Raw genomic sequence first — 22,751 nt, 5'->3', positions numbered from 1 at the left:
TCCACAAGCTATGCTCCCTTGACGCCTCGGCGCGGCTGACGTCATACCCTCTCCTACCCTTCTATTCTCACACGCACTGGCACCGTTCGAGTTCTCTCCCAAAATGCATCGCACTCACAGAGTTTTGCACGGAGAACTGATGGCGAGTTCGTTTGAGTCAACGTTACTAAAGCACTCAGTTGGGAAACTCCTATATAGACAGCTTTGAAAAAGTGGCCCCAATCTGTCTCCGAGCACCGAGCTAATGACGAACACAACGCCACCATTTCTCCCGCAGCGGCCCCTCGAAGAACTGCACGTGACTTCTATTTTGGCTTTAAAGGGACAATGAAGGCAGTTTCGGACATCTTTTTGGCGATTGAACTAGGTTCGAGGCACATCTCAGGTCACGCTGCCCAAATTTCAGCCGAAACCGGCGCTTGTGTGCCGCGCAAATCAATTAAACAGTCGCGGTAATAATCGTACAGGGATCGACTGGGGCGACGCCCCGAGAGTTGCGGGAGAAGCCAGGAGAAGCGGAGATCACGTGACCGATGCGAGGCCAAAAAGCGCGACGTCATAAGAGACGCGTCAGCAATTGGTCAAAACAAGAAACGTGCCCTCGGTCACATTTTGGTTCGCGATTTTTAGGAATGCTGTTCTAATTTCCGCTTGAATAACCATGAAAAGTATAAATCGGACCGGAGATGATTACTAAACTGTAAATAAAGCAGCATAATTGTTTTTTCTTTGCTACGCTGGACGCGAAACGGGCAACGAGCAACTATGAACACAAAAAAAAAAAGAAAAAAAAAAAAAGACGGTATTCGAAAGATTCTGCAAAATGGTAGCTGTACATGGCTGTTCTAACGGTCGACTGAAGACCAGTATTCATTTGGGCGACGCTAGTTTTCACGTGTGGGTTGCTGTTCGTGTTCTTTGACGACGAAAAGAGGACGTCCGCGGAGAAAGACGTCCGCGGAGAAAGACGTCCGCGGAGAAACCGGATCCCGGAACGGCCTGATCGCTGCCACTTTCCCTCCGCATCTCCCCCGCGTCCGTCCTTTGGCATGCGGGCCGCTGGTTGCCGGCTGGGAGGTCTCCGTGTGGTCTCGGTCGGGTAATGGCAGAGGCCGCCACACACGTACTCCCGTTCCGTTGGTGTTTGGTCACTGAACGGAACCTCGAACTCGCTCGCGAAAGCGGCATTGCCGTCCATGTTGACAGATGCTGCGAAAAGACCGCGTTACAGCGCTGCTATAACCCACCGCGGTAACCAGAGTCTCGATCTCCTAAATACCACCGATACCGACTATTCACACTTAACGTCACTCCCTACGTCACCTCCGTTTTCGGAGGCCCAAAAACGAGAATGGAGATTGTTCAGTTTCGGTTTCTTTACTTCTTTCGTAGGCACAAAAATACGCGTCACAAATGTCTACAAAAAATTGGGCAGCATGCTATGTTCCCAAGAAGCATAAAAACACCATTTAAAAAAATTAAATAAAATCGTTTTCATTGTCCCTACAACTAAAGCCCCTTGATAAAAGCGTTTTTTTTTACAAGTACCGCCAACCATTGTTGTGGAAGCGCGCGAGACACGTGCCATGAGCGGATGCTCCGCCGCCATTCGCTTCCAAGGCCCGCTCATTTCAGTGCTGCGCCGCCATTTGCTTCCAAGGGCCGCTCGAGACATGGGCCTCGTGCACTCGCGCATTTGACGCTACTTGCAAGACAAGCGCAAACACATCGAGGGACTTTACCTACAACGGTACAGGGGTCCCACGCCCACCTCCCCGGCGGACGCGCCGCGTTCAACTTCTGACGTTAAAATGCACCTAGGTCAGGACGTGCTACCTGAAAGGCCCGCTGAGGCATGGTTGTATGAAAACAATATTAATTGTTCCGCAAAAGCTTGCGAACTAAAGATGATAAAAACACCACGCGCCCATCATTTGGTGCTAAACTCCAATAAATTTCATAGAAAAAGAGTCTTTTCCGTTTGTTTTTACGCAAAAACAAGCTTTCAAAAAGCTCGAGGTGACCATAGTACAGACAAACGAAAAAGAGTGGCGCTGTTGTCGCATTTAGCTCGGTCTCGGTGGACGCCAGAGGCCTAGGTTTCGACGGCGAGTTTCCCAACTGAGCGTTTTAGTAACGTTGGTTTGAGTCTTCTCCGTGTAACTCTCTCCGAGTGCGATGCATTCTGGGAGAGAACTCGAACGGCGCCAGTGCGTGTGAAACGAACTCGCTATTAATCATGGCAGGTGTTATGAATACAACCCCGACTCCCGTTTGTTTCTAAAATATTTCGGCACGCACTCTGTAGCATATGTTCCGAATTATTTCAGAGTAAACATCAAATGCAACAACCAAGGGGCTTCTTCAAGGTCATAATTACAGAAAAATTTTATTTTCAGAGGACTCATCGCAAATAGAGCATCCCTTTCGGACTTTTTATTTTTGTACTACCAGGGGCCCTAAACTCGTCAAACACTAAGTTGGAACCGAAACTTCGTGAAGCGTGCCGATTGGACGCTGGCGACAAAAGCGCGAAGTCATCGTCGCGATAGTCAAATCGGTGCGCTCCGTGAATTCGTCCCCAACTTTGTGTTTGGCGAGTTTAGAGACCTAGCTTGCCAGACTTGCCAAGTATCCTCGAAAGTAATTCAATTACTTTTTCAAAGTATTTGTATTCTACTCAAGAAAGTTTGCACTGAAAGTAACTTGAATACTACTCTAAATACATTGCCATGTGTGTATTTAGTATATCCTATCTTAAAAACTTTTTTTTTTTTGGTATTTGATACAACATTGCGGGACTGGTAGGACGCTAAACACACCAGCAACGTTACTAAAACTATGGTGCCTGGATCGCGTCTTCGACTGGTGTGTTTAGCGTCCTATCCCGCCCATGCATCAAAAGTGGTCCCAATGTGGCAACAAATGACGCGAGTGTCATGCTGTTGCCTGTCGCGATCCTGGCGGTTGGCCGTAGAAATGCTGGCGAAAAACACGAGCGAACGCGAGTGTCGCTGTCGTCACGGCGTCTCTTTAGGAGTCCCAACTTCCGGCTGCTCTAGCTTCTGTGAACTGTCACAGTGGAAAGCGACCTGCAGCAGAACAGGCGTCTGTCACTTATACCACAACTGTTAGGACGCCGCCAGTGTCGCGACCGGCGACAGCATGACACTTTTATGACGTCATCAGGCGGAAATCGAGGGACCACTTTTTTGGCCGCGGTAAACACACCAGTCGGAGACGCGTTCCAGGCACCATACTAAAACACTCAGTTGGGAAACTTCCATAGAGACAGTCTTGGAAAAAGTGGTCCCTATCAGTCTCCGAGCACCGAGCACCGAGCTAATGACGAACACAACGCCACCATTTCTCCCGCAGCGGCCACTCGAGGAACTGCACGTGACTTTTATTTTGGCGTTAAGAACAGATACAGCGGTAGAGGTTACAGGGTTTAAAGAAAAGTTTATTGACACTGTAAACTGCAAGACGTAAATCACACCGGTATACAGCGGGCTAAGCCCCCGTCTCCCCGGCGGACGCGCCGCGTTCAACTACCGAAGTTAAAATGCACCTAGGTCGGGACGCGCTACCTGAAAGGCCCGCTGAGGGATGGTTGTATAAAAACAATATTAATTGTTCCGCAAAATCGTGCGAACTAAAGATGACAAAAACATCACCCACCCATCATTTGGTACTAAACTCCAATAAATTTCATACAAAAAGAGTCTTTTCCGTTTGTTTTTACGCAAAAACAGGCTTTCAAAAAGCTCGACGTGACCATAGTACAGACAAACGAAAAAGAGTGGCGCTGTTGTCGCATTTAGCTCGGTTTCGGTGGACGCCAGCGGTCCAGGTTTCGACCATAGAGTTATTATAATGTACGCTAGAGGTTCAACTGGCGCTAGTGTGCTGCTGCAAATTGAAGCAGACAGCAACCAGTCTGAAATTGACTTCCGGTAATGCTTTTCTATGGGAAAACGCGGGTGCATTTTCTCGCTGCGCTCGATTACAAGAGCAAATATCACGAATATTTCGTACGTACTAGGCACATTGAAACATTTTTCGGTCACGCAGACGAAATAATTGGTCAGTTACGGCGTTTTTATTTGAAATTCGTGGCACAACCATCCCGCTGAGGGATGGTTGTATAAAAACAATATTAATTGTTCCGCAAAATCGTGCGAACTAAAGATGACAAAAACATCACGCACCCATCATTTGGTACTAAACTCCAATAAATTTCATACAAAAAGAGTCTTTTCCGTTTGTTTTTACGCAAAAACAGGCTTTCAAAAAGCTCGACGTGACCATAGTACAGACAAACGAAAAAGAGTGGCGCAGTTGTCGCATTTAGCTCGGTTTCGGTGGACGCCAGCGGTCCAGGTTTCGACCATAGAGTTATTATAATGTACGCTAGAGGTTCAACTGGCGCTAGTGTGCTGCTGCAAATTGAAGCAGACAGCAACCAGTCTGAAATTGACTTCCGGTAATGCTTTTCTATGGGAAAACGCGGGTGCATTTTCTCGCTGCGCTCGATTACAAGAGCAAATATCACGAATATTTCGTACGTACTAGGCACATTGAAACATTTTTCGGTCACGCAGACGAAATAATTGGTCAGTTACGGCGTTTTTATTTGAAATTCGTGGCATGAAAAACGGTGCTAAAACCGTTTCGTACATGTATTTGTGTGCACTGTCGGACACTGTTAGCGCGAACACGGCGTCGGCAGGCGTCGGCGCTTTCCGCCATGGGGGATATACGTGTCAAACGAACGAAGGACATGTGGAAAACCAACAGAGACGGCAAAAACTACGCAGTAACACTGGATAAGTAACTCCTCGTGCATACAAGCGATAAAAATATATTGAAAGCCACGTAATATAGTCCGATTTGCAATAAATAAGTACTGCTTTATTCTTTCTGCTCGTGATAATGTGCGAAGATGCATCGTTCTGGGTTCAAATCATCAACCGCTCGCTTCAAATCTTTACAAGTAGGGAGAAGTCAGAGAACAGGTGCCCGATAAAAACTGCCTGCCATAGGAAATAATAAAAAGACACACCTTTTGTAGCCCACGTACTTTATTTTTTTACATTCGAATGGTAACCGATCGTAAAGATGCACGACGGAGTCATATTCATAGAGTGACCGGACGGGCATATTAGCAATATATAAGCGCCACCGGAATGCTAGCGAACCTTGAACACACTCTATATTTCTTTCGATCGTTATTTAGCTCAGAAGCGTCGCTCGTTATTACATACCTGCCATAGAACAGAGGTTTGGGCTTGAAATATAGCGAAGCGTAACATCGTTCAATAGTAAAGAAAAATGCTGTAATTAAAGCAATTACACTTTTACAATATTAATAAAGGTACATACTATCCGGTATAACCGAAGTAATAACAGTTATTCATGTTATTTTCCGGCGAAGAGACAAAATTCACGCGCGATTCACAGGAGCACCGCAAAAGTAGACTGGTTGCTGTCTGCTTCAATTTGCCTCCCGGAAGTCGCATAGACACTAGCGCCAGTTGAACCTCTAGCGTGCATTATAATAACTCTATGGCGAGTTTCCCAACTGAGTGTAATAACGAGTTCGTTTCACACGCACTGGCACCGTTCGAGTTCTCTCCCAGAATGCATTGCACTCACAGAGTGTTGCACGGAAAACTGGACTCAAACGAACTCGCCAAATGCACCGAGTGCAGAAGACTGATGTTGCCGCCATCTATGTTGTAGAAAAGGTACCGAGTTCAAACCGAAACTAGCGCCTTTCTGTTCGGAGTGATGCGTGGGAATGCGAGAATGCAGTCGGCTACCAACGTTTATCTACAAACGTTGGTCGCTGCAACCTGTAGTTTATAGTTGCGATGACTTCAAGCAGCTCGGCTGCCGTAGAGATAGTTACAGACGGCGTAAATTTCCGCACCCAGTTTTATACAAAGCAGCTGGTTACGATCTTTCAATTCTTATAACCGTTTACACTGAAGAAAACTGATGATGCTGTCCGAGCAGAAGCTTGATCCGCTTGAGCATGGTATTATGCGTGAACCACTGAAAGGGTACGGCTTAAAACTAGCCTGTTGGAATATCCAGCAAAACTGGGACTTTCGATTTGGATCGTCATTATAGGTGGATCAGAAATTAGCCTTGGTGAGGGCGTCAAGAACGAGAGCTTTCTCGAACAAAATACGACGGGGCAAGTTAGCTGACGTAGGTAAATGTTAAACATGATGATGTTGCCCAATCCTCGGGTAAAGTTACCATATTTAGCTTTCTCTGATGCTTATTGGGCAGACAGAGGTTTCTGCTGGGGGAGTGTTGCCGACAAATGTTAAATTTTCCACCCGCACACGGATGATGATAGACATCTCGGGGGCCGCTGTTACGTTTGTTCTGAGCATTTCTTTACACACTGGTATATTTCAGCGTCTGTGCGGCAACAGAGTGACTTAAAACCTGCAAATAAAGCACGGGTTGTCAATTGTTTCCTTCATGAAATAGCAGACGCTCACAATTCAAGCTCGCGTTTGATTTCGTGGCCCGCGGGACGCGATTTCTACTAGAAAATCTACTTTTTGTTCCGTTCGGTTCCGCGACACATCGTAGCAGACGAACCCTCGTCGTCTGCTCCCGCTCCTCGCCGGCCCCGCTGGAGCGAGGCATGACGGGATTGCATTTTGGCGCACTCCCGATTTTCTCGGTGCAGCGAGTGCATGCACGCGTGGGGTGTCAGCGCTGAAAGGAACTCGGAGAGTGCAACCACTCGTGGAGTGCCGGCCGAAACGAACCCGTTCCACGCTGCGAGTGGGCACGCGTGGGCACGAGTGCCGTGAAACGAACTCGCTATTAGTAACGTTGCACACCAGTCAGGGACTCGCTCCAGGCACAAAGTTTCGGTTCCGTTTTGATTTTCTAGCCCTACAGCCCTGCGGCTAGTCTCGGTATCTCGAATCCGAATCCAACTTGAGTCGAAACTCTCACGCGGCGCGTCGTGCCGGTCGGTCAGGTCGGTCAAGGAGCTGGTTTGGTGTCCGTCGGGCTTGCGGGGTTTGGTGCGGTCGTGTAAGCGCGCCGCCATGTAGAAGACCATCGCAGGATGACGGCCGTGTCCTGCACAGATCCCGCCCTTCGACCCACAAGGTAATAACATCTGGGTGGGCTCCCGCTCAGCCAGGCCGGCCCCTCGTCCGTCGATGGGTTCCACGGGGACCTTGCCAAAGCTACGACGCTGATGTCGCTCGGTTGCATCGACGGACGGAGTCGCTCGGCCGTAACAACCGAGTGTTCGCATATGCAAAAGGAGCCCTCCCGTCCTTCGGAAGTGCTCGAAGCACCGAGGAGCAGTGTGCGTTTGTAGCTCCGCGCTCAGCTTGTGCCGGCACGAGCTGTCTGTAAACCGTGCAAACGATATGTGTTACGTTAAAGCCTGATTTCAGGAGAGGTGAACACGTGCTGCGCAAACAATCAACGAACATGTTTTTCCGCGGCAGGCGTCTACAGCCGTTGTTTCCAACGCCGCGCGGACTTCTCGCGAGGGCCGCCGGAGTCCAGCCGTGAACCCCTCATAAAACTGATGGGTACGACGTTTGTTGATTGCGAGTATTAGCAATTTGCGTACTTTCCCCAACTTCCCAGTAGAAAAAAAAAAAAAAAAGACGGAACAGAAGTGAGATTTTATTTCCCAAATACAGAGGAAAGACACGGCTAGACACCGACACACTTACCAGTGTTGTGGAGTGGACACCCCCATTTCAGTTTCATTTCGGGGAATTCGGCAACATCGACGACGGACGCCCTGCATCGCCTACTACAACATCAACAACTACAAATGCTACATGAACAACTGCTACATTAACTACAAGTACAACATCGACAACGGACGTCATTTCCAGTGGTGGAAAGAGCCCATAACAACTATCGCTGCAAAATAATGGTTTTGCTCAGGTGTTTGGTTTGGTTTGACACCCTGCTTAAAAGCTAAATGCTAATCGCGCATGATTACAACAGCCGCTTTGTCGCGTCTTGTGATGCCAAGAATGACACCTTATACGTTTACAACTATATTCAGTTTTGGTTGCTTCACCGAGGGTGTCGTGTTTTCGTCTTTGAAGGAGCATAAGCCAGTGAGACAATCGAAGCCGTCAGTCACCTCCAGTGCAATGATGCTGTTTCAGGAGCCACTTACCATGTGCAAGGGAACTGCGCCATATCAGCTTGTAGGCCCTAGATGAAGGTTGACACAGCTCGCATTAGAACCGAGCCCATTCCATTCCCATTCTCTTTTGGGCAAAAGGCATCTAACTCCATTCCCATTCTATTCCACCCAGTGCTGCCGCCATTCCATTCTGATTTTATTCCGGGGTCACGAAAGTGCGGAATGATTCCGGAATCATTCCAACTCCGAAGTGGCAACTGCGCAACACTGAAACATACTCCACTAGGGTTCGAGGGCACAATGCCGTGAACATGGTCACGATTGGTGTGTGCCTGTCTGAGGTGGGTGATGCGGTTTTGAATGTTCCTCCTTCAACCGGATTGCAATGCCATTCAGTTTCCTCAAGTTTCTGTGTAAGAAAAAAAAAAAAAAAAAACATTATCAAGGGACAAACTCCATCTCCAAATGCATGTTCGGCATGGTAATCTTTCAGTGTTTAGAATCTTTTTTGCGTTTTGACATCCGGCATTTTGATATCGATCCGAGAATCAGCCAGCCTGTGACCCGGGTATGACATGCTGATGGCATTTTGTGAAGTCTAACATGCAAAGGGTGCCTTCCCCCCAGCTTCTCGTAAAATGTTTTTCCTAGGCAGCCAACCGTGCGTGCTCTGCCGCTTGTCAGGGGGAAAGGGAGGGCACTACTCTGGTACAACTGCTGGAGCTGCACATGTGTTCCCTGCTTTATCCTGGGACCCCACATCAATTAACCACTCAATCTATGTTCATCAGGAGTTTTCCAAGAGGTAAAGTCAAAGATAGCAGTAAAAGTGCTAATAAGGGCTCAGTTTCATCTTGCATTGTTGGGCACTATGGTGCAATGACAATGCATCTACACTCTTAGTCCAAGCAAGCAATCACTGTTTGTTTTTATGTTTTTGTCTTAAAACCGAAAGACTTTTTATGGAAACTACTGTAATATCTCGAGAGATGGCCCACCCTCGAAAGATAGCCCGCCCCCTATCTTTGGCATGATTTGCCTATTCTTTCTGAAACCCGAAAGGTAGCACACTCCTGGTAATTGTAGGGCCCTGGCCAATGGTGACCTCGGCAAAAACTGTGTTCCTTAACCACGGCGGGAGATAAGCGAACATTGCTGACTAGGAAGGACAGTCATCTTTGGTTCATGGCCCCTTCCTGATCGCAAGTTTTGAGGATCAGAAAATCTAAGACTAGCAATTTTTCACCTTTTTTTTTTTTATGGCACGCCGAAAGTTAGTTTACCACTTATTTTTATTCGATTTGCTATCGATCTTAGATGGGCCGTCTCTCGGGATGTTACGGTAGTTGTGCGCTAGGAAGGGGGGATTTCGGGCGCTAACCTAAGCGGTGACATTTTATGCCTGCCAATATCCTTTTGAAGTAAAATGTGAAAAAGCGCCAGTATCCTATTTACGCTAACAGTGTTGCACAGTGTATCATCAGGCACGAACAAGCTACAAATGGTGGAGTGCATGGCCTTCGATACACACCGCGCTGCCTGGAGGCCCCTGGAAACTGCTGGAACTGCAGGGCGGAGTGGGGTGCTGCTGCGAGGGAGCACACAGAGTAGATGCACAACCTCGTGGCCTCCTTCTCCATTCTGCACTTTTATCAGTTCCTAGGAGCCTCATGGTGCAGTGGAGTGCGTATCGAAAAACATGCATATTTAATTCGTGCCCAATAATATGTAGAGTATACAATTTGTGAGGTGAGCATTTTCGAAAGGCTAGAAGAATCAAGAGAATGATTCCGTCTGCCTGCAGGCCGGCGCCATGCTCCAGGTCAAGCCGGGAGTCAGCCTCAGGATGGGGCCTGTGCCTCGCAACAGCAAGCTGGTCCTCGTGTCGGCGGGGGTCGGCATCATCCTGCTCGGTGTGCTCACCAGGTGGGTGCTCCCCAGGCAGCACAGATGTCCTGCCACATACACCCATAATTTGTTACGACATCCTAGGGATGTCTGTAGGACCATCTGCAGACATTCTAATGATGTCTTGATGAAGCGAGTTCTGTTACATACTTTAGCCCCAGTCTTTTTTAAACTCCTATTATTGAAACCTCACGTTTGCTTGAAATTAGACTCAGCATCTGCAATCTCGGATCCTGGTCAGGCCACACCCACCTCTAACCTGGAGTCGCTTCAGAATCATAGCGCTAGTTTTTTACTCGGCAACTATCATTGTACAGCCAGCATATCATCCATGAAGGCTAACTTCTCTTTGCCTCTCCTTTCATTGCGCCGTAAGTGCTCTCATCTGCATATTTTCTACAAAATATATCATACTAATTCCATCCTAAAAGAAACACTTCTCCTCAACCCCTCCTACATTTCGTCACGGATCGATCATCAGTTCAAAGTTGGCCTTCCTCAAAGTCGAACCTCAGCCTATGAGGAGGGCAAGTTGTCTGCTTCTTGCTCAGAGGTTGCGTTTAACGTCAGAACAATGCCAACCTTTGATAGGCTTTGCTTGGAAGGATAGTGGGTAGACCTCAATGCTAGATGCCTTTAGGTCTACCCACTATTTATTTCAGTCAGTCAACAAGAGCTCGTTCGTTTTGACGTCATCGCAACCCCTGTGCAAGAAGCAGACAAACTTGCGCATCGCATAATGATTCCTTCAAGCCTAGAACATCGTCAGAATGGAACCACCTGCCCGCGTCATTAGTATCAATACTCTCATTAGATTTGAAAACTGCTGTTAATGAATATTTTTCTGTAAATGTCCCATGACTATGTTTTACTAATTTTTTTTATCTATTTTCATGTGTTTATACTCAGGGACAATTTTTCTTGGCAATGCAATCAAAGGTATGGCCACATGTGCCCTCTCCCATTTGGAGCACCGATTAAAGCTGTGCATGCTCTTTCCTCCTTTTTTCAGAAATGCCAAGACAAGTGGTTCATGAGTATAGATACCTAGCTACTCCTCTCTTTAATCCCCTGTAGGCCCTGAGGGCACTGGAATAAATAATGAATAAATAAATAGGAAGGCTGAGGTACACCTAAGCACTTCTTATGAGTTGCGGGTGCGGAAGCATGTACATCATTCTTGCTGTGCGCGTGTTGGCACGCTTAATCTCGCTGACGGACATGCAGCGCCATGAAGTGGCCAGTCGTTGGAACTGATGCGCAGCGTCAGTTTCAACGATTGGCCACTTCATGGCGCTGCGTTTCTGGCGAACGGGAGCCTGGTCGACTCGCGCTAGCCAATGGGTGCATTGGCTAACCGGCGAATGGGAGCTGGCTTGACTTGGAGAAGGATTTTAGAGGCATTTGGCGTGGTTTCAAAGCTGATGACGTCGGCTCACTCTATGAAACAGTTAATACTTTCGCATTAATAAATCTGCGCTACCAGGGTTGCCTCCCTCCCTCCTTTCCTGACGGCTAGTCCTTGTGCAGTACGACCTTCAAGTTGTGTTCTTGATTTTACCTCGGAATCGAATTGAAAATTTGGAAGGGTTTTGAAAATTTTTAAAGTTTCTTAGGGATTCTAGCTTGATGAAGCTGCTTTGCTTAATTAAGCTCAATCCTTGGTTCAGTTTATAGATTGCAGTAGACTACTTGCAAAAATGCCTGCATGCAACACTGTGTGCGTTGTGTTATGGAACCTTTTTGGCCATGGAGAAGAGTGGCATGGTTTTGGTCTCGATCGCCCCGTTAACAAACTAGTGCATCTCAGCACTGCATGAAGAAAAATCCAGCACTCACTTGCTTTGGGCCCATTCATCCTTGTGAAAGCCCCCGTTGAAACACGGACCTCCAGCGGCCTTAAGGACCTGCCTAGACTTAGCGTAGAGAAGGTGTAAGGCCTGCCACGTCCCATACCTTTCTGGCGACTTGGCTAGCACTCCAGAGTGCAGCATGACCCTATTGTGTCACGGATCATTTAAGAAGCCGAGGACTTTGAGACGATGAAACAGGATGATCGGCCCAGTGCAGTAAAAGCACACTGCGTTTACACACAGTGTGCTTTTACTCCATTAAGTGGAAATAATCAGGCCATTAGCAGTCCAGATTATTTGGGCTCATTAAATTCTCGGTATAAAAATTACTCATGTGGACACCTTAGTAAAAATAAATATGTAAATGACATTTCATTCAGAATACATATATATATATATATACACACATACATCTGCCTACCTAAGGCCTCTTGCCATTTTTATTGAATCAGTTATTGCGGGTACCGAAATCTAAAACAAAAAAAAGAGAGTATTTTCTATTTTTCTTAAAATCAGTACCATTCCCAATATTTTTTTCTGATGAATACGTAACCTAATCAATTTTTTTCTGAACCAATCATCCGATTGTAATAGAGAGTCCCATTTAAAGGCCCGTGGTATATTTGATTGAGTAAAAGCAGATGGAAGCCTGTCCCGTCAATTTTTTTTAGAATAAAACCACCTGGCAATGGTTCCGAAAATAAAATAAAAAGAAACAGGTCTCCCACAATAGTCGTCATTTGAACCGCAGTGTTGTGTACCTGCGCACAAAGTCTGGTGTGTCGGGAGACCCAAGAAACGTATCCCACCATCCTTTTTTTTATAGGTAGCCAACACCGTAAATTTAAGAAAAGTAAGATATTTTTCAAGAGGCCCATGGCATGACACTGTGCGACACGCTTAGCGCGAATGCGACATCGGAGACCTTTTTAGCTTTGTTTCGACAAGCAATTGCCAGGCCCCAAATTTTTTTGCTTAGGTTAGTTCATAATTGAGTGCTTTTTATTACCGTGAGAATTTGAATGAGAGCCCCTTGACTAAAACACAAACTATAAACATTAAATTCGCTCCGCGCACATAATCGACGCTTCGCGCACGTGATACGCAAGAGAGATGTTTGCTTCGCGTGTTGACTGCTCCGGTGTTAGTGGCAATCGGAGGAGCGGATCTTCGGGTCAGACTTTTAATGCTTCTCGAGAATTGAATTCAGAGGATGAGAGGTCATCATTTTATGATAGAGTCGTATAAAGTACCCCCGGTTCAGTATATGAGTCTGCCGGATTGTTGCGGAAGTTGATGCACCTAAATGAAACTGAATGGTAGAAAGGTGACAATTTTTGCCCTCAATATCTCTCTTCGATGCCTTTCAACCTTGACAGTGTGCAAGCACTGTGCATGCTCCTGCTAGATCATAAGAAAAAAAAGAACCATGCATTGACTTTTTTGTTGTACCATACTTTTGGAATTAAAACCCAACCACTGGAAAGTAACTTTTGAAAAAGGAAAAAAAAGAAACTCGACCTGAAAGGGTTAAGCACTAGGATCCCCGAAAAAAGTAGGACATGATGCAAGAAAAAAACATTGCGCCATGAAAAACGCCACATGCCGCCCAGGTTTAGCGGAACCACGTCCCGCTAAATTTGGTGTTATTGAAATTTTACGGGCAAGGGATTCTTGCCTGCCAAATTTAGTTGACGGTGGTCAGGTGTCGTCGTCAGCAAAACGGTGGTCACATTATGGCATTAGCGATGCCACGGCATGACACCGTGGCATTCCATGGCACTGTGACATTGCGAGACACTGCATCGAGATGTCGCGTCACCTTGTGACCTGTGTGGCACCAATCACATGACTGTCACACATATTGTACTACCATAAATGCATAAAGGATTCTAGATAAATGCAGAGTGCAGCTCAAAACACATTGCATACTAGGTGTCTCCTGACATGATCCATAGAACTCAGATACTACATTAATATTTATTCTTTGTGGAAAATTCTTAATGTATCACCCCCCCCGCCCCCCCCCCTTCATTTCAAGGGATGGACACTGCTGTAGAATCTTTCATCAGAAAGAGAGTATTACATATTACATTTATCTTTGTACAACATTAAATGCTCTAAAACAAACATTAGATATATTCCTATGAATGAAAAAAATGTGAAACAAAATATAGAAGACTCAGTTGCCTCAGTCACAAGTAAAATTCGTTGATTTCGAGGTTTATTTATTTATTTTATTTGGGGGTATATTTTTGGGGGGGAGGGGGGGAGTAGAATAGTGTAGGGTATTTTTCCCCATAAATTCTGTGTTTTTGTTATGTAAATTGGTTATAACTTAAAGGGAAGCTACGGAGCTTCTTAAAAAAAAAGTTAGAAGTGAATTCTAGTGGATTTCTACCTCATAAACCCGAATACCCAAACCATTTGCTGCGCAAGAATTGTTAAACACGAGAAAACGCGAAAGACAGTCGCTGTCCGTGACGTCATCGACGGATCTTTTGGCTGCCCAAGGCTAGGGAGGCGGGGCTTCAGCCCTATTTTGAAATTGCTCTTTTGGCTCTCCAGCGCGTCGCATTGAAATATAATTATGATATCTGTAATTCTAACGGCCAAATGAACACAATTCAAGTGTTTTTTTGTTTTTTTCAAATGCAGAACCGCCCCATCTTCCCTTTAACAAATTTACACGGAAAACACAGAATCTGTGGGAAAAAATTCTCACCCCCCCAAAACTAGAAGAAAAAAAAAACCCCAAAAATCATGGAATTTTAGCTTAAAGTTCCGTAAATTGAAGCCCCGAAGAAATGGGTTTAGCTGATTTCCTCCATTTGATCCTGTACAATAAATGAGTCTTTTTTTACTGCTTCAAACGTGCTGAGGAAGCTACACTTGCATTCGAAACAAACCACACCTACTCAGCGACGCAATATTGGAGATTTAAATTGACTATGTTTTTTCATACTACCTAGTATGTTTTCCGTACAAGAGGCATTGTCAGCATGTACCTAGGGGACACAGCGTCCGGAGAGGTTATCATACTCATATTGGACAAAACCCCGGGACTGGGGGGGGAAAAGGACAACACAACACAAAGTTTCAATTTTGAGACTTTGTGTGGTGTTTTCCTTTTTTTCCCCCCCAGTCTCGGGGTTTTGTCCAATATGTTAAACCTTCACCAGCTTGTTTGCGCCCTAACTTTTTGTTTGATCATACTCGTCTCTCGTATGAGAGACAAAAATATTTGAGTAAATCACTAATATTGCTACGTTAAGTTGGCATAGTTTGTCTCGTAATGATAAGTCCTGGGTTTCGGGACATTTTTGCTACAAACGCATAGAAGGAGCCCGTTCCAAGACCCATTGCCGAGGGTGGCGAGAGGCAGGGACGGGAGGGGAGTCAGAGGGGCTAGGAGGGCCATTGCTCGACTTTGGCTGGTTCATAGCTGTGTCGCGATTCATAGCCGTGCAGTGGTTCGTAGCTGTGCCGTGCGATGCAAAAAGGGTGGAGCTTCGATCGACCAGTGGCGACCATGGGGAGAAGGGTAGGATTGCGTCAGCTGAGGATTGTCTCGTTGCAGGTACCTGAGGCGGCGCTACTTCACCCCCACCGCCAGCGCTGCCGTCAATGGAGGTGAGTTTCGCTCTGGGGCGTGCAGATTGACGTCATCCGAGTAGGTCTTTGTCGGGCTTCTAATAGCTTGCATTCTGATATATGTTGGTGTGCAGAAACATCCGATTTATGTGGCTCGTAGTCCTGTAGTGATTTGGTTATGGTTTCTTGACGATCTGGTGTTTTGCCTGCCCCTGCCGTGTAGGCACCTTTTGGGGAAAGCTGCTCCCAAAGCTGTGAGGAGGCATTGCAGCCCTGCTGTGGGGTGTCGTTGCCCGAGATAGAGTAATGAGCCAGATTGATGTCTGGGTGATGAGTTGTGATTCCAAAGAAACTGAACTTATACATGTATTGTGATGCACAAGACACCTCTGGAAAGACGTCGTGACGCTACCTTTAACGAGATTGCGAAATACATCGGCGTTAGGTTTTTGCACAAAATCATAAGTTTATATGGCATATTGTATATCCTGTTATTTGATACATTATCCGAATCCACGAGTGATATTGTATAGTTTAAAATATTTTTTCCACCATGTGCCTCGCATTTGTGCCGTAAATTGTAACTACGCTCTTGTCCTAGGCTCGATCATTATCATTAGTACCAGTTGGTCGCTAATTGTATGGTATTGTTTCAGCTGCCTACAACTACACCCAGGGTTGACTGCACACTTTTGCTCAAAGCTATTCTTGCAGGTTTCGGAAAGCATTATTTTGACATTTCTAGAACGAGTGGATCTCGCTTTTCTTTTTCTTGGGTGAAGTATTCGTGCGCATGTCGCATGTCTTGCATGAAGTCATAATTATGGCGCCTCAATGCAGGTATACACCTTTTTTTCTTTTAAAAAGGTGCTAAATATCTGAATTTAGAGAAATAGCGACTATAGTTGGTGACAGGTTTAGAGTAAAGTGGAAGCTCCTCCCACCCCTTTCCATTTTAGCAGAGTGAACGCTGGAGAGAAGGCAACCTCCTCTTTAGCGTTCGCTCTGCTAACGTGGAAGGAGGTTTGGAGGAGCTTCCGCTTTACTATTAACCTGTCATTGACTGCAACCCAATTTTGTGCCTTTATTGTTAAATTGTTGCTAGGAAAGCCACACATTCCCAGATAATGGGCTGCCATTGTGTCCACTGAGAGGTGTTTCTTATTAACCGGGCAGCCCTACGATTGCTTGCCGAGCCTGCCCAAGTAAATCGGGGGAAGAGGGGCCATTTGTGCACGGCTGCCGCACAACGAGTATTTTCGTTTGCTTTGCCATACTCGTATCTTAATATCTTTCTCAGTGTGGACAAATCACTCGCAGCATTGCTCGCTTTGTTAGCTTCCTTCAAGGTCGAACACTGGACGGGCCGGCATGCTTTTGAGCATGTACCGAGGTGCAAATAGCCTCGTGCGGATTGAGCTACGTTGTATGAGTAGCTTTCTAGCAGGAGGTTAAGCAGCTAGACAGAAACCAAATCTCGTTTCGCCGCGATTGTTTGGCGGCTCTCCGTCCACCCGCACTATCTTCCATCTGTGGATCATCCGCTTGTGGCACCTGTCTACGGTTTGGGCACGGCTGTTGTCGCCGACAGCTGAAGGAGCGCATGGCATGGCGAGTGCCTAGCGTCTTATTATTTCTCCGCAGCCAATAAGGTTGCAGCGTCAGTTGATAACACCGAAGAACGAATGGCGAACCAAGAATTACGGATGTAACGAGCCACGTCGTGCGTTTCTTGAGCTGTCGGCTACTCTATGGGCTCCACTTCGACTTGCTAGTGTGCTCTGTGTGTGAGCGCCAGGCTTTGTGGTTGCAGACGTGCGCAGGGCCCTGTGTGCCGAGTGCCGGCGACCCTCCCTGCGCCACCGCGCCATCACGGGGGGCTTCGAGACCCCACTGACCGCCGACCAGCTGGGACGCATGGGTAAGTGTCCCACCCACACGATTGGGGGATCCCACGGAAGTCAGGAGGGGACCGTAATTGGTCTTCTCCATGTTGAGGGGGGGGGGGCTTTGGCAAACCTTGCCACCATGGCATAGTCGTTCGTGCCGCCGATCTTAGCTGGCACACGTGAGAGCTTCCCTACCGCAGTCATACCTGCCGATGCACGTACAAATGGCCGGGCTAAGAAAATTATGGCTCGTCTCTTCGGCTGTGGCTGTACATTCAAGTGGAAGTGAATGGTTTTGCTACAAAGGCCCGTTGACACGTGCGGCACCGTGCTACCTCAGCACCGATGCAGCGCCGACTCCGCTATATCAGCTGCCATAGTTATGCCGTAGAGGCTGGTTCGAACATTTGTGTTTAAGTTACAGGGCTACGTGATAGATGGCACCAGTCCACCAGTGTGTTCTCTTGTAAGTGGGCACAACATACTTAATCACACTCGAATGTGAATGTGAGAGCCAGTCTTCGCAGTGTTGTATTAGTGCGAAAACCCGAATTCCTTTCAAGCACACTTATGGTTTATGGTTCTGCCTACCCTGGCAAAAAAACTTTCAGCCTTTCCACTCTGGTGAAGAAGAAAGAGCAGCGGAGCTGTAGCTTCTGTTTTCGACTATGTTTTTCTAGGCAAGCGATCTGCTCTTCTTTTGCAAGGGAATCTGAAGTGTTAGACGCAGTGAACTTTAGGCAATAGTTGCGGAACCATTCGCGCTGCTGCGCATATTGCCGCAAGTTACACTCTTGTTCTTCCTCTGAAGAAAGGCTGCCGCCATCTATGAGCGACGGCAGCAACCGGTTGTCTGGTTGCCGCCGTCGCTCATAGATGTTGGTAGCTGTCCGGAGTTCAGTGTCATTTTTTTGCTGGTGGACACGATCCTGGAGAACCTAGCCCTTGACAGCTCCGCTGTAAAAACATATTGCAGGGATGCAGACGGTGAGGAAGAAAGGAAGCGGGGCAAAAGGAAGAGAGTAGCTGTGTTGGCCTCATAATGTGGCGGTTTTGGGACATTCGAGTTGGAAGTACAAGCACCGTGAATGAGAAATCGCATATTCCTGTGGGAGTTTGCCTTGACCGGCATTCATGAACGTAACAGTGGGGAAAAATGTATAAACCGAAAATGTATCATTGAGGTTCTACTCTATGTTTTGCCATATTTGACATTGCTCCTGCGAGCAGCATGTCCACTTCCGCAAAAAGCATGCATGGTGACGGCGCCTGCTGCGTTGATCATTCATCCGATGAGGGTTGGTAAATCATCAACCATTCTGAGTGTAGTTAATCGAACTGAGATTTCTGCTAGTTCTACTGGAACCGGTAGGGTGTTCGAGCAGTGATCTTTTACTTGAAGCGAATATGAAGCCAATAGTCATATTATATAAACTAGTTTTAGTTCTGCAATTAATTTCGAGACGAAGCAGATATTTTGCAACTGCCATTATGCTACTGGAAAAGTGCAAGTATAAAAGTTACAATAGTCTGCAGTGAAAATAGAGTTGACTAGCAAAGAATTTTCTCACTATGCTTTTCTAAGTTAATAGAAAGACAATTATCGACAAACATAAAGGTGCAGACTCGTTCAAAACTTTTGTTAACTCTTTGAGTTAATGAGTTCTCAAGCTGGGTTCCTAGGAACCTACTGTAGAGGTTCCTAGTAGCCTAGAGGTTCCTAGCTGGGTTCTCAGGAACCATTTCCTGACCTCCCGAATTTTCTCAGCCGTCCCTGCCTCAAAGTAAGATGTTTTTCCAGATTATGCACTGCTTTATAGCCGACCCATTCATTGATGCATATCTGTGAGCCAAACATTCCCTGGTATGTGCATTGTTTACAAAGTCTGTGGTCTTTTGTGCCACTTTATTGGACAATGCCAAGACCACGAGGCATTTTCCGGCTTCCATTTAAGCCAGATAGGGTTGTGTGGAATATTTGAATTTTCATGTAGTAGGTTACAATAATACACTATTCAATATTCGCTTCAACATGAGCTGCGATATTCTTATTTTTAGAGGTGTGGAACGCCTTGTGTTAGCCCCGTTGAGTGCGCTTCTTACCAAGCACCGGTGCAGTGCGGAGAAGTACACTCAACGGGGTTAGGACGCCACAATCAACACTTTGAAAAGTACAAATATTGCTGCTGCGTGCTTGGGAGGAAAACACACTTTCAAGCGGGATGGTTCACGCGCACGCCTGGTGTGTTTCATAAGAAACATATTTTGTTGATGCTAATACCTTAATTTTGAAAAGTAAAAATTTTCAAAGTTAATTTGGCTATTTTGCACGAGTATGTTAAGCAGAAATGCCCGGCAACCTGCGTTGATTCTTCGCGACTGCAAAAAATATATTTGCATATAGCGAGAATATTTATAAATCCTCAATTAGTATAGCTGGGCATCCCTATAGGTTTCGTTGTATGTCAAATGCATTGTTTAGTTGCCATCTGAAAGTAGCTGCATTGGACTTTTTCAAGCCACAGTCACTAAGTATAGATGGATTAAAATTAGCTTAGAATTGTATGAGTGGAAGCTTGAGTATAACCTTCACAGGTTCAGCAGGGTTTTCCCTTGAACGTGGTGCCATAGAGGCTTAGAGGAACTATTCCATATTCAACTCAAAAATATTCAAAAAAAACTTCTATTTGCTTTGAATTCACTTTGAACTCAAAATTGACCTTTTTCACATACTTACCAGATGGAGGTTCTTCGAGATCAAAATGTTTAAGAACACCTCCTCTACTTGCTTAATAATGGTTAATTCTCCTTTTAGGGAAACGAGGGCAACCCAGACATGCAAAAGAATGAGCCTATCAGTCTTCACTCAGAGTCTCAAAATGAAAGGAATGCATGAGAGATGATACTGGCATCACATACCATATTTACTAGAACATGGGTCGACCCCTATACTCGATTACTTGCCGAGAACGAAAAGGGTATTTGATTATGAATTGAATACATTTTGTAAGAGATCAAGAAAAAGGAAATTTGCACAAATATTTACTTCACAGTGTCGACAGTCATCCTAGATAAAGCTCTCTCTTCCGCTGTGTCGGCAATGTCATTGCCCGGTATGTCGGAAAATTATCTTACACAGATGCTTCGTCAGCTTGTAGACTAGCTGACGCTGTCCACGGGATGTAAAAAAATGTTGCAAGCAACGTGCACAAACAGTCGCGAGGAGAATTTCGGGATGGTGGCTGTCGCCATCAGACGGGGCCAATATGCTACTCCTAATGTGACCTCACGGCTATCGTGTCAGTCAAGACGTCCCCGTGACGTGGCACCTGGCGCTGCGCCAATCTCGTCAAGCTTCCCTGTTGTGCACCGGCGCACCGTGGCCGTGGTGCCTGGAACGCGTCTTCGGCTGGTGTGCCTGCTGCATCCTGATATATGTTTTTTTTTATTTCCGCCCGGCTTCATGGTAGAAGTGTCGCCACGAACCTGGCGGTGTCACGGCGGTGGTGGTGGACGGGGCAGACGCCGTGCTCTGCTGCAGGTTGCTTTCCAGCTTGATGGTCCACGGAGGCTTCAGCATCCAGAAGCCTGGAGGCCACAGCGACACCCGCACTTGTCCATACTTTTTGTCAGAACTTCCACAACCGACCGGAAAGATAGTGACGTCGGACAACACAACCCCCGCTCCTGTGGTGCCATTTGTTGGCACTTGGGGTCCGCTTTCGACGCTTTGGCGGTGTAGGACGCTGAACATACTACAGTCTACGCTCATTACAACAGACCTGCTTACAACAGACATTTGGATACAACATACCAATTTGTGAAGTTCGGTTGGATTTTCTCTACATACCATTGACTAAACTTCATATCTGTATAGAACATACTCCTCTTACAACAGACCAAAATCTTAGTCAAAATCAAGGTCTGTTATAACGAGCTTAGACTGTAGTGGAAGACGTGTTCTGGGCGCCGTACTGTAGCAGAGCTCCTCGGTGGGCTCAGAAATTTCGAAAGCCCGCCGTCTGGTCGAGTGATTGGCCGACATGCTTTGGAGACTCGTGCCTTGGAGGGTGTGGAGTGAGCGCCATTCGTGCACCCAGGTCTGGAGTCCCTGGAAGCGGCCGTGGGATGTTGGGAGGACTCCCTGCAGGCCCTGCAGAGGGAGAGGTTACCGGTGAGTGCACCGGCCCTTGCGGCCCAGCCGTGGTCTGCTCTGCTGGACGGGTTTCGTTACTAGTCTAGAAGCCACCGCATTTACTTGGAGCACAGGCCGAACTCTTGTCGGAGAATTTGTCGAGAATAGTTAGAAAAAGTAGGCGACTATAGGTCGACCGTAATGTCTCGACGAGCAGAAGTGAAAGAAACTCGTATAAGCATCAGTGGTGGTCTGAATGCGTCAGTTGCACCGTTCAAATTAATTTTTATTTTCCCGTGCCCTGTTGTGCCCAAGGAGAAAATTTGCCGAAACTGTGCCAACGATAGCTTGTCAATCTGCAAACTATTTTAAATTTGCGTTTTCGACTGGCAACTCATGTACAAACTGTTTCTGTTTTCAAGCCAGCGGCCCAGCTTTAGCCACGTTTTAGCTTTCTGGATTTCCCGGCTTCTGGCTCGGCCATGCCGTGCTTTGCAGCTCCCAATCAAGTGCAGGTCCGTAGCTTTCCGTTGCACGTCCTAAACGTCTCGTGGCAGCTCTGAAGATGAAGAAGCACCAGTCGTTCTATTTTTCTGGAGACTTGTTTGTGCATAATAAGAAGCAAGAAAGGGCTCGTAAAATTGGTGCTTGCACATTGTTCTCACTTTGCCAACATGTGGTGCTGCGCTCGGTGCAGAATTACTTGGTTACGAATTGTTTCATTTTGTTTCTTGTTAGATGCATAGTATTTCAGGTAACGCAGCACGCGTAGCCCACCTTATGCTGTGTACACAAACCTGTGACTTAATTGAAAATAAACAGCTGTTGCTTGGCGAGCATTGTTAGTAGTATCTCCGCAGTGCCCATGCTTGCGGGGCTCGATGCAATACAGCAAACTGCTAGTAATGTTTTATTTGGAGTTGGGTCCGCCAGCTCAATTGCCACCAGCCTGCTTTTGCTACCGTGGCAATCTACGCAGTCTCATGGTTGCTGCACAAGCTCCGTGTGCTAGTTACACTTTTGTGTAAACCTTCGCCTTGGGTTGCCTGCATCGTCTGCATTCGGGCACCTTTTCTGGACGGGGCCGTAAAATAGGCAGTTTTGGGATATTTGGTCAAAGCCAATCTCAGGTAGGTCGAGATGGGCATATAGCAACTTTGCTCGATAAGCTTAGTACCCCATTGTATAGAAAATGTTTTTGGGGACAA

General features: G+C 46.6%; 1 protein-coding gene across 2 annotated transcripts in view; it reads left to right on the top strand.

Moving 5' to 3' along the window:
- The first annotated feature begins 6,957 nt into the window (after positions 1 to 6,957).
- Positions 6,958 to 22,751, top strand: part of LOC120841507 (mitoguardin) — a 52,008-nt gene continuing 36,214 nt past the window's right edge. The window contains exons 1-6 of one of the 2 annotated variants that reach the window (XM_040212409.3): positions 6,979 to 7,149; positions 8,337 to 8,505; positions 9,969 to 10,090; positions 15,506 to 15,558; positions 17,333 to 17,440; positions 21,509 to 21,582. In XM_040212409.3, the coding sequence (XP_040068343.1) occupies positions 8,476 to 8,505; positions 9,969 to 10,090; positions 15,506 to 15,558; positions 17,333 to 17,440; positions 21,509 to 21,582 (387 nt within the window). In that variant the 5' untranslated portion in view covers positions 6,979 to 7,149; positions 8,337 to 8,475. Of the gene's footprint in view, positions 7,150 to 8,336; positions 8,506 to 9,968; positions 10,091 to 15,505; positions 15,559 to 17,332; positions 17,441 to 21,508; positions 21,583 to 22,751 lie in introns of both variants that reach the window. The other variant, XM_040212410.3, reaches the window with a different exon arrangement.

Source organism: Ixodes scapularis, unplaced genomic scaffold (assembly GCF_016920785.2).
Source record: "Ixodes scapularis isolate PalLabHiFi unplaced genomic scaffold, ASM1692078v2 PGA_scaffold3__209_contigs__length_174095766, whole genome shotgun sequence".
Taxonomy (NCBI): domain Eukaryota; kingdom Metazoa; phylum Arthropoda; class Arachnida; order Ixodida; family Ixodidae; genus Ixodes; species Ixodes scapularis.
Note: the sequence above shows the minus strand (reverse complement) of the source record. Positions and strands in the feature narration are given on the sequence as shown.